The following is an 11,872-nucleotide window of genomic DNA, read 5'->3' as shown; positions in this document are numbered from 1 at the left end:
AAAGAAAATGTAAAATGGCTGAACATTTTTATAGATGAGTTTGAGGTCTCTGCAATTTACGGTCTCTGAGTCTGGCGCCCATACACTTATGGCAGAATAATAAAGACAATCAGTATTGAACACAATAAGGTTCCAGCATAGGCGCCGATTTATGTTTATGCCTGATGATTTTGGAGCTAATTACTTAAAATTAAATTTATCATCATGCAAAAATGCAAAGCACATGATTTTGTGTTAGGTTGTTATGTTGTAGCGTCATGCTACGACTCACCCACGATCCACCAATCAGAGAGCTTCCCGAATCTCAATCGCTTTTTGATTGGTTACAATTAATGGAGAAAACCTCGTTTTTGGATTAAAAGAAATAGATTAAAATAAGTAAATGAACACATGCAGTATAACAGTACAGAATTATATTGAGTAATACAAAAAATAGGTGCAAATGATGTAACTGCATAAAATAATATTTTGAGCAATGATCTTAATATAGGACATTTTAAAAACTAAGAATAATTAAAATTAAAGTCTTATTAAAAACTATAAAAGTCTTTAAAAACTTAGGGAATCATATTTAGGGATCTTAAAGACTGAAGACACCCACATTAGACAGTAAAAGCATTCATTTACTTCCCAAACACTGGAATCCACAGGGTTCCTGCAAACAGTGGACTTACATTAAGTTTAATTCAAAGGGTCTTGAGAAAGTCCAGCATCTTCAGTTGTTTTCCTGTAGAACACACTCATTACAGCGAGACAAAGAACTCACAAATATTATATGGTCATTCCAGTTTAATATTTATTTTCAAAAGGTTCTTAATAAAATAGAAATTAACAAATCAAAAGAAATTCTTTAAAAAAAAAAAAATACACATTTAAAAATCACAAACTACTTAACATTGGAAATTCGCTGTGAGTTTCAACAAACTGATAAATACAAGAGACGGTTCACTGAGCGCTGGATCACCACCACAGAAAGCCAAACAACTCCATTTACACATTTACATTTTCTTTTCAAAGACCCCAAAAAGGAAAAGGTGGAGAGAACGAAGAATCCGGTGCCGATGCCGAAACCTCCTCTTTAAGAAGCTGTCGAACCCTGTGGCATCACGAACACAGCAGAACCTGAAGCATTCGACAGTCATCCTCAAGCAAACAGTGAGACCAACAGTGCATTAAAACGGTTCAGATGCTCGGGATCTCTCTCACGGAGACTCGGATCTCAGGACATCTCCGCGTCCTCCATCTTCATCATCTTCTTAGGGGTTCCTGTGAACGAGTCCTGCAGGACAAGAGCACATGCTTAGGAAAAACTCAAAACCTCAAATTCTGACTAAAACTGGTAATGACGCGTCTCTCCCGAGTACTCATGCCTCTCCCATGGCCATTTTTGTTTAACGATCGCATTATAGATGCATTATTACGACAGAAGAAAAATAAATTACCTTTTTTTTTAGTGACGCTTTGAGCTTTTCTAGCTTGAGGCCATGATCACACAACACACAATCAACCAAATGCCACATTTTGCAATCCTGCATAACTCACATTTAACTGGAAAAGAGTACAGAACTACTCAAAGTTGCACTGGTGTGATAAAGAAACATTTGAAAAATGTATGACTATTGTACATCTAGTGCCGGACATCCTAAGGCTAATACAGGGTTCCTACACATTTTCCATACTAGATTTTTCAGACCATATTTAACATAAATGGTTTATACAGCATTATTTACAGCATTACATTTGGTATATACACTGCAAAAAAAATATTTACTTAGTATTTTTGTCTTGTTTCCAGTCCAAATATCTGAAAAAATTCTTAAATCAAGATACTAGATTAAGTAAAATGACAAATTACATATTGTTTTCTGGGGGGGGAGGGGAATTCAAAATTGAGTTTTTGCTTAAAACAGTAATAACAGGAAAATAATCTTAATTCTAATGGAAGACAAGATTATTTCTCTTACCCCATTGGCACATCATTTTGCTTGTTTTAAGCAAAAACTCAATTCAGATTTTTTTTTTCTTACAGAAAACAAGATAGAATTTCTTATGTAATTTGACTTATCTAGTAAATGCTTCTTGATTTAATTTTTTATTTTTTTGATATTTGGACTAGAAACAAGACAAATACTAAGAAAAGCATATTTTGCAGTGTAGTACAGTCATCTATAAATAGTTATTTTCTGTTCTTTTCATTGGTTTTCTCAAAGTGAAAACATGCGCATGATATGATGCATTTAATTTTAGAAATTCTTAATTTGACATCTTAGAAAACAATAAGGTCAATAGTCCTATATAATAGTCCCAATTAGTGTTGTCAAAAATATCGATATTTCGATAAATATCGATACTGAAATATCTGAACGGTACCAATACTAATTTCCTGAAGTATCGATACTAGCCGAGCTGTCACTTTCACTTCTCTCCAAAGGCGCGTTGATAAACACCACACGCACTCGTCTCATTCGCTCTGGTTAAATAGCAAAAGTGAAGTAAATGGGGTCGATCACACCTGACGCGTTTTTTGCAGTGAGAGGCGCCTATTTTAAACTGGTTTCCAGCGAGTGTTCTGCGCGCTGTTTATGCGCCTGCTGCGCCTCGCGGGCCTTCAGTTTTAATGATGAAAGCTAGTTGCTTGAACGCCCGGAGAGTGCGATGATGGAGGATAAACTTGTGGTGCTCTCACGGGTTACCAGGAGCTTAACGACTTCACGAACCGTAACTACCACAATGTTAACAGAAAGTAAATAAAGTTAATAAAAGGCTGATTTGACGTTTACTTGACTGACAGGACAGCTGTTTCAGTGGTTGCCGAGCAACATAACAAACGCAGCGCACTGCTCGTTCTGTGTGATGAGTGCTATGTGCCGTCAGGTGTGATGAGTGCTGTGTGCCTCGCGTTTTCGAACCTGAAAAACGCGTTAGTGTGATCGGGGCCTAATATAGCAAAGCACCTGAAAGACCGACACCGGGATCTATATAAATAATTTCGAGAGGTCGGTAACTCTTCTCATTTTAACATTTCTGAAACATTAACCAAGATGGCCTAGTATTGTTGTTGATATGAGTGTGTGTTGTCTCGTTTTTACACCGTAATTCTTAAAGTTAATATAATCGGACTGAGAAATCTTAGACAAGTAACGTTAAATATTTTAACTGTGGTCAAATGTAAATTAACTTGTGCTTATTTAACTTTATTCAAAAATTAGTATTTAATTCTGCAATTTGCCTTCATATCTTATCATCAATTTGATTACACAGATACTAATTAAACTAAACTGCATTATTGAATTCAAAGATGTCATTCAATAGCTCAATGCCTTTAACTGAAAATGTAATGTTTTATCTTATTATTATACATTACTGACACTCTATCCTCCAATTTGATACTGTTAAGTGCTTTGACACAATCTGTATTGTTAAAAGCACCAATAGCATTGTTTTCGCGTGTAATGCACACACGTTTGCATTTAAATCTGTTCATCAAATAACGTTAATGTATTAACCAGCATTAATGCTTTTGAACCAGTGCACTACTTCAGGACATTTTTGTTCATGTAAAATATCCCTCATTGTCATGTTCTAGACTTGTTATATTTAGCTTTAAATAAAAAAATAAAAACGTAATATTGTGGCAGTTTTTTTCTCCGTGGTATCGAAAATGGTATCGAATATCGATATTTTTTCAAGGTATCGTATCGAAGTTAGAAATTCTAGTATCGTGACAACACTAGTCCCAATAATAAAACAAATATTTTTCCATACTTATCCAGACCTGGAAATTACTCAAATCAAATTCCAAACTGCGTGGGAACCCATGGAAGCTTGTTTCCACCACAGAATAAAACATTTTAAAAGATAATTGCAAATTTATCACCTTACAATTCTGACTTTATTTCTCAAGTTTATATCTCACAAGTTAGAACACGCAACTGCGTCTTCATATCATATCATGCAGTTCTGAGTTTATATCTCCCAGTTGCATGCTATGAAGTCAGAATTGCAAGTTTATGTCTCACAATTCTGACTTTATATCCCGATATATAAACTCGCAATTACCTTTTTTATTTATTTTCCTGTGGCGGAGACAAGCTTCCATAGGAACCCAGTTAATGTCGTATGCCACAATATAATGAGGTTTTCACCAAATCTTGGAAATTACCACCATTTTTAAATCACACAAAAGTGTATTCCTGGTGGGTGTGACGTGATGTACTTCAGTATTGGGAACTGGACTGGGAATCTTACCTCCGTCAGAGACAGTGCCGCTGCGTTGGCTGATGCACACTGGGAGTCAGGATCCGCAGAACACTCCACATCCAACTCAAAGTCCATGATTTCCCCCAAGTCAATCTCCTCTCTGACACAGAAACACAACACTGAGTAAACGAGCACTGGAAACTCTCAAACATTGTGTTGCTATATTATAACTATATAATACGAGTAAATCACTCGCATATGCGACTAAACCTTCACTCTGGGGCAACTAAATATCTATTATTAGACATTGGCTGATAAATTCTCAGATTTTACTCGCCAGTGTGTGTGTTTGAGGCTAAGTATAAGTTTAGCATGGATATATTTTCACTCGCTGAACACTCTGACTGAGCGCTTCGCTCTCCGTAAAGCCATCTGGACTACTTCAATGCAGCGCAGTGGATGCGCAGAGTATTTGATGTACCGTAAACTGAAGTCGCTTTACTGTGTTCTCACACACGCGCAGAGAGAGAGAGAGAGAGAGAGAGAGAGAGAGAGAGAGAGAGAGAGAGAGAGAGAGAGAGAGAGACTTACATACCATGCAGAATATGTTTGTATGTTCATTTGGAATTATTCAGCTTTTAAGCCCGTTTCTCCATTAGTGGGCGGAGCTAATGCACTGGGCTGAGCTCATCCCTGTTATTATTTCAGCACATCAGTTCGAGCAAACGCTGACAAAGTGATTAATATTCATGAACCCAGCAGCTCCTCAATCCTCAGAGCTCCACCACCAGTCCTAAGTTCAGTTAAAATGACTAATGTCCTAGCCAATGGCGGTTCTATTGCTCACGGTGTGTGTCGAGGGTTGTAACGAAACTGAACAACTAAAATCCGTATACGTGCATGACATCACATATGCTGCGATGTGATATGCTTGCGGACACGCACATCGCGATATCGACGCTAGAACGTTATATCGTGCTGCCCTAATCATGATTGATACCTTCCCAGAGATGGAGAAAAATCCGACTCCAGTTAGTAAACGTGTCCCAAAAAACATTGGTACTCAAAAGCGCTTCCCTCCACGTTTTCTGGTGCGCATCGATCATTTTTACCACACATAGAGGGTTGTAACGGTGTGTTTCCTGTGAGGTCAGTGTGGCAGTGGTGTGTGATCTCACATCTGCTGCAGGTCTCCGGCGGGGGGGTCCCAGGCGTGCAGCTTGACCCGCCACAGCTTGATCTGCTGGTCCCACGAGCGCCGGCTGTACTTCTTAAACTTGTTTGGAGTCTTCGGATGAACACCTTGCTCTCTCATAGGCCTAAAATCATAAAAATAATCTTCAATACTTTGACAACAAGACTATATGCGAGAGCTCATAGCAGATCACTACATCATGATGTCACGCACTTGGGCACTTCTTTGATGTATCGGTCATACGCGAGAGTGTTCTTCCCGTAGTTGATCTGCTTCTGGCGGCGCACGAGTACGGTCTCGTCGGTCTCGATGTCGCCTTTACCCGGAGAATCTTTTGAGTCTCGAGAGTCTCTGGAGTCTGAACTGGGGGAACAAGAAAAGCTCGGGTTACGACTAGGGCTGGGCAAAAAAATCGATTTTTCGATTAATCGTTTTTTAAAATGTGGTCGATTCAAAATCGATTCTCAAACGCCAAGAATCGATTTTTTTCCATCTTTATGTATTAGTTTTCCTCCACTGTTCATAGGCTTGCAAACTCAATTTTATAGCTAATGTTGTGAGATTTTATGGTAGTTTTATCTAAATCATAAAATAACCTCAATTAGTGCTGCACGTTTAATCATATCGCAATCGCTATGACAAGCCTATACGCAATTAGGCTATATGACCAAAATGCTGCCAAAATGCTGTCGTGACTGTGACAGAAAAACTTGCGATGATATCGTGCGTGCGCACAAGACAGCACAGAATAGAATTATCTTTCGCGCTTGAACGAAGAACACACACAATTAACGTTATGCCAAAATGTATTTTTGTCGAGTATCTTTATAACATAAGAGCAGTCTTATGACGAACGTGAAGAGTTGTGCCTCGTGAGAGAATGAGTCCGCGTGTGAGTTCCGCGTCTCTGTCAACAGCGGCTGGTCTTAAAGGGACAGTACACTGTAGCCACTAATTATCTCTGTCATTTAAGTTAATCAAAGAACAAAGAGAACAGAGAAAAACACTCACTGCTCTTGAATAAAGAACTTTTGTAACTTTGATTAGTCAATATATAATTTATAATTAATGCAACACAGACTGTTTGATAATTGTATTCAATTTCTGTATGGCCTAGCTGTTAGACAGGAAGGGCACATATTATATTATATGCAACGTTTTTATATGTGGGTTTATGTGAGGATTGTTAACCTGTTTGATCAAGACATGCGACTGTTCTGACTTGTCCAATTTTCAGCATCAAATTTTCATCTTGCATCAAAATCCTGTCTATTCATTGTATGCATTTGAAATATAGAGTTGGGTTCTGTTTTAATGTACCCAAGTGTACCTAAAATAAAAAGAGTTTAATATACAGGTTTGTAGCTCTTAATTTCTTTTTATTAATTAAACACTTGAAAACTTGTTCACTTTTTTTCTTTTCTTTTTCTTTTTTTAATAAATATAGGATTTGTATTTAATATTCATTGAGTGAGTCGAATCGAAATTAATTTAGAATCGAAATTGGAAAAATCGAATCGAGAATCGAAATCGAAAATCGAATCGAAATCGAATCGAATTAGAGCTTGCGAATCGAAATCGAATCGAATTAGAGCTTGCGAATCGAAATCGAATCGAATTGTAACATCTGAATCGATACCCAGCCCTAGTTACGACTCAATCCGGGACAATTTTCTATGTGAATATATATAGTAAAGTGTAATTTATTCCTGTGATCAAAGCTGAATTTTCAGCATCATTACTCCAGTCTTCAGTGTCACATGATCCTTCAGAAATCATTCTAATATGATGATTTGATGCTCAAGAAACATTTATGATTATTATCAGTGTTGAAAACAGTTATTAAATTTTATTTCAGGATTCTTTGATGAATAGAAAGTTCAAAAGAACAGCATTTATCTGAAATATAAAGCTTTTGTTTTTTTGTTTTACTTCAAGCAAACTGGTGTGACATCACTTCGATCAAACTCAGGCCAAGAAGTTGGTTTTGTGTTTGAAACCAATTGCCAAAGTGAACTTTCCAGAAAAGTTCGCTCTGTCTGCTAAACCCCTTCCAGCTCCCATTGGTTCATATGGTGATGATGTAATATGTGGGTGTGGCTCTGAGGCTCCGCCCTCTTTGAGGTGTAAATCTTCTCTGAGTCATTTCTTCTGTTCAGTCCGTCGAGGTCAGACACGAGCAGACTGGAGAGGCACTTTACTGTAGAAAATGAAACGTGAGAAAAACTGTCGCTTTCAATTAGAATTACAACCTCATTTTTTACTATAAAGTGCCTCTCCAGTCTGCTCGTGTCTGACCTCGACGGACTGAACAGAAGAAATGACTCGGAGAAGATTTACACCTCAAAGAGGGCGGAGCCTCAGAGCCACACCCACATATTACATCACCATTCGGACCAATGGGAGCAAACTTTTCTGGACAGTTCACTTTAGCAAGCGGTTTTGAACTCCCGAAACAAACTTCACTATGGCCTGAATTTTGCATGAAATGACCTCACATGATTTTGTTCTTAGTTTTTGCTTAAAGTATATCAGAGCTTTACGTAAAGAAATAAAAACCTGCCATTGTTCACCAAACCAGCCCAAACTCTCAGCACTGTTTGAGCCGATGTTCCTGCACTGAGCTGGTCAAGATGCTCAGACAAACATCTACACAGTCGTAGTGTTTACGCTCTTCAGAGGAATCAACATAGGATTTGCAGCAGAGAGGATCATAACATGGGAAAGTTGCACCAGCTTTATGGAGACGTAAACACTGAACATGTTACAATCACAAACCTTCCAGATGAGATTTTTCTGTCTCTTTGAGGAACATCCACTGCAAGAATCCTCCTCCTGTATCTGGAAAACAGAAATCACCAATTAACGGATTATCAATGCGGTCAATTACGCCTGTACATTCACATAAATCAAACGTATATTTAGCCAAGAAAAATGGTCCTGCGTGTAATATAAATCTGATTTGATTGAAAAGCATGAATGAAGCGAGGAAACGGACCGATGCATATCGCGCCGGACGTCTGAGCGCATCTCCTCGGCCTCGACCTCGTCACCCCAGCTCTTCACTCTCGACACCGGACCCTCGCTCTCCGGGGTCGTGAAACTGCACACAAACATTACATCACGTCAGACCCGTTTAGTGACGACAAATTAAAGGGATAGTTCACCCAAAAATGAACATTAGCCCATGATTTACTCACCCTGAAGACATCCTAGGTGTATATGACTTTCTTCTTTCAGATTCAGACGAACACAATCTGAGTTACACTAAAACAAATTCCTGGCTCTTCCAAGCTTTATAATGGGAGCGAATGGGGGGCGAGATTTAAAAAGTGAATACATGCATCATAAAATCAGCAGAGGTCAGAGGTCACTCTTCCACCGGAACTGGACTCACGTATGGTCGTTACCGGAAGCCAGTGGTTATAGTTTATAAAGTTATAAATATGGATATTTTTCTTACAAAAAAGCATGGCTTTGCTTCAGAAGGCCTTTACTAGAGTCGCATGCATTACTTTTATGATGGTGGATGCACTTTTTTGTGCCTCAAAATTTAAGGTACCATTTACTGCCATTATAAAGCTTGGAAGAGCCAGGATATTTTAATATAACTCTGATTGTATTCGTCTGGAAGAAGAAAGTCAGATACACCTAGGATGACTTCAGGGTGAGTAAATCATGGGATAATGTTCATTTTTGGGTGAACTACCCCTTTAACTGACCATCATTCGAATGCCAGTATGAGATTAGATTCAATTTAATTAAATTAGTAAAGTTGGCTCTGTTGAGAAAGCAGTGTGTCATGCACAGGTTATAGGGATCTGAACGCACCTCTCGGGTCTGCGTGAACATCTCTGCTCTCTGCCCGGATCTTCTTCAGCTTTCCTCAGACTACCATCTGCTCCGCGCTTCCTACACTGGGACCATCGGGAAGAGCCTTTGTTCCTTCAATCAAGACAAAAGACATGAACAGAAGCATTAAAAAAAGAAGAATGATTTTTACACATTATCTGAACATTGTACATGCATTAAAATATGAGAAGTTTATGTATTTAGTAAATAAATGAACTCATGCAAAAACATTAATCATTATACACACTTGGCCACAAAATCTGCCGTGCTGTAAATATCTTTTTGCACCAATAAGCAACTTTTTAAATCTAAAACAAGCTAATATTAATGTTTTAGTTAGTCTTTGTTTTCAAGGCGCCATAAAATAATCTGCTGTCAACACACACTGCTCACTACAATATAACAACTGAATAAAACAGGCACACCGAGAGAGATATTAATGTTTAATCATATAGTTTTCATGAATGCGGTGATAAAATCTTAATGTTCTCATGGCGCCAAATCCTCATTTACACTCCAAACGAAGGCGGGAGAACTTCCACCTCATTCACTAGCTGCAGAAATGCGTCCATTATTAAAAGAGTTAGGGATACATGGGGGAAAAACTGGAATAAGTTAAAAGAGGTGCAAAAACGCATGCTTTAATGACCCAAAATAGACTAAATGTTGCACTCCGGAAGACAATAGCTTACTTAGTGTCTGGCTATGCTAGCAAACCGTGCAGCTATAAAGTCATAAACCATGAAAAGTAAAAACGACCACACACACCAAGGTTTGAACTTCTTACCTGTTTTCGTCATGTTTGCAGTCGTTTTCGTAGCTGTATCTTTGCTGTTCAGACATTTCTGCAAGTGAAAATTATAAACCGCGCGTATGAACAGCAGCCGGGTTTGGATTAAACCGCGCCAACGTCCCGCAGTGTACGTCAACATCCAGGTCACGTGACACTTGAGGGGCGGCGCTAGTGACGCATCTCGCATAAAGACACGCCCATATCCCTCGATCTTCAAATCATCGGGACGGTTTGTTTCTGTCAGTCTATGGTGTGTAGATCACATCAAGAGTTGTTCGCGTAAAATGACGCAAGTGCCCTGTGTTTCCGCTTTAGAAAGCTGTGGCGGGAATCCAAACAGACAAAGCCCACAAAGGACTGTTTGGAGCCCCTTTCTCTTTAAAAAAATGATGTAGTTTGATCCCTATATGAGGGTGGAAGAGTATTATGTACGTCGTGAAGAGACTGATGGAAAACTAATGGGGCTTTCGGTTTTAAAAACTAATTTGTCCTTCTTTAATACAAGAAAAACGAGTCCTACTTTTGTGATCATCAGTTGAATCTGGTGTCATTAGATTTTGAGATATATAGATAACCTCAGCATTGATCTTCTGTCATCGGCTTTAGAGAATCAGTCCATCACAGTATTTCAGTATTAGAGCAATGTTGGGGAAATGAACTAATAAGTCTTAAGAGTTTAGTAGTAGAGCTCTGTCTGCTATTGTAGCTCATCTGTGGTTGTTTCTTTGCTCTTAGTTGATCCACTCCAAGAAAACATTATGAAGATAAACACCTTTCATTGGAAATAGTGGGTATGAGATAGGAGCAGGAATGAGGAACTAGAACATAACTGTGATCTACAGTCTATGGAAGTAAAGTAATGCCAAATGTTTTTGAAACAAAAAAGCTTGTTGAATTGCACTAATTGAAAAAAAATATGCACGGCAATAACCGTGCTTGCATTTTAATGCATTGTATTTTTAAAACATTTCACACACATTTTCATTATTAAAACTTAAATAATCCATATTACCTTTCAGATTTTTACTTCCAAAATGTTAATTCTGTTTAAAAATACAACCTATAATATTCGACGGGCAATTTTCGGCCCATTTCATTTCGCTTTGCAAATTCAGTGTTTCAAATTCGACAGAAAATTCAACATTTCACATCCGTGAACTGCAGGAATATCAATAGATTGCCGATGCGTCTCAATCAGCTCCCTAACTTCCCTAGGCGGTGAATCAGTATATCGTGTTCACTAATTAGGACACTGGTAAAGACAGTAAAGCCCCCATGAAATCGAAATGTTTTGGCTTTTAATATGAATGTTAGCCTTAGGCTATCTATAAGCTAGTGTGTTCCAAAACAATGACAAAATTCACATTTAGAAGATATAAGTGTTCAAAACTTACAGTCTCTTACTTCCGCCAATATGGATCAATGATTTGATGACATCACTCTGCACTTCAGCTTCTGTCCAATACGAGAAGATTTCCGGCTTCTGTAAGATTCGGCAAGTTGTTGAAGTCTCTATGAAAATTGTTCACAATTGCTATCCAATTAATTATATACTTGCCCCCATGTGCTCCTTTTGTTGTCAGTTTGAAGAGACAATTAATCATTTGTTTTGGGACTGTGTGTGTATACGCTGATTTCACGCAGCCGTTATTTTGAAATCGAAAGCGAGGCTCCGGTGGGAAGAAAACCGGAAGTGTCGCCTTTAATCACAGGAGAGTCGTGAATGCGATGACGTATTGTTGTGTTTAATGATGTTGTGTCAATTCTAAAAATGTACAAACATTTCTTTCATACTTTAGAGTAGACTATATACAGTGAAATTCATTTATAAA

The 11,872-nt window shown here is 38.2% G+C and overlaps 1 protein-coding gene and 1 long non-coding RNA gene across 3 annotated transcripts in view; both read right to left on the bottom strand.

The window, feature by feature from the left end:
* The window catches only part of LOC309505166, a 172,453-nt gene that overhangs the window by 47,343 nt on the left and 113,238 nt on the right, over nt 1-11,872 (bottom strand). The gene's annotated exons all lie outside the window — the stretch shown is intronic.
* slbp (stem-loop histone mRNA binding protein) lies at nt 783-10,191 on the bottom strand. 2 transcript variants are annotated; one of them, XM_082178442.1, is made up of 8 exons: nt 10,035-10,191; nt 9,227-9,340; nt 8,394-8,498; nt 8,174-8,236; nt 5,609-5,758; nt 5,379-5,519; nt 4,249-4,360; nt 783-1,279 (listed from the first exon to the last, which is right to left on the bottom strand). In XM_082178442.1, exons 1-8 carry the CDS (start codon nt 10,088-10,090, stop codon nt 1,220-1,222), a joined length of 801 nt encoding a protein of 266 aa, XP_082034568.1. In that variant the 5' UTR covers nt 10,091-10,191; the 3' UTR covers nt 783-1,219. The 2 variants fall into 2 exon arrangements, with proteins under 2 accessions (XP_082034568.1, XP_082034569.1); XM_082178443.1 differs by having other exon boundaries at nt 8,174-8,230.

This window comes from Leuciscus leuciscus (genome assembly GCF_965113295.1).
Source record: "Leuciscus leuciscus genome assembly, chromosome: 8".
NCBI lineage: Eukaryota > Metazoa > Chordata > Actinopteri > Cypriniformes > Leuciscidae > Leuciscus > Leuciscus leuciscus.
The sequence above is the reverse complement of the archived record's forward strand: the minus strand, read 5'-3'. Positions and strand labels throughout refer to the sequence as shown.

Bases quoted from the DNA above. Each gene is read 5' to 3' on its own strand.
- slbp (XM_082178442.1), bottom strand. From the start codon at position 10,090: ATGTCTGAACAGCAAAGATACAGCTACGAAAACGACTGCAAACATGAC. The intron at 9,341-10,034 runs GTAAGAAGTTCA...TCTTGATTGAAG, and splicing joins TGCAAACATGACGAAAACAG to GAACAAAGGCTCTTCCCGAT. The intron at 8,237-8,393 runs GTCCGTTTCCTC...TCTGTTTTCCAG, and splicing joins GTCCGGCGCGATATGCATCG to ATACAGGAGGAGGATTCTTG.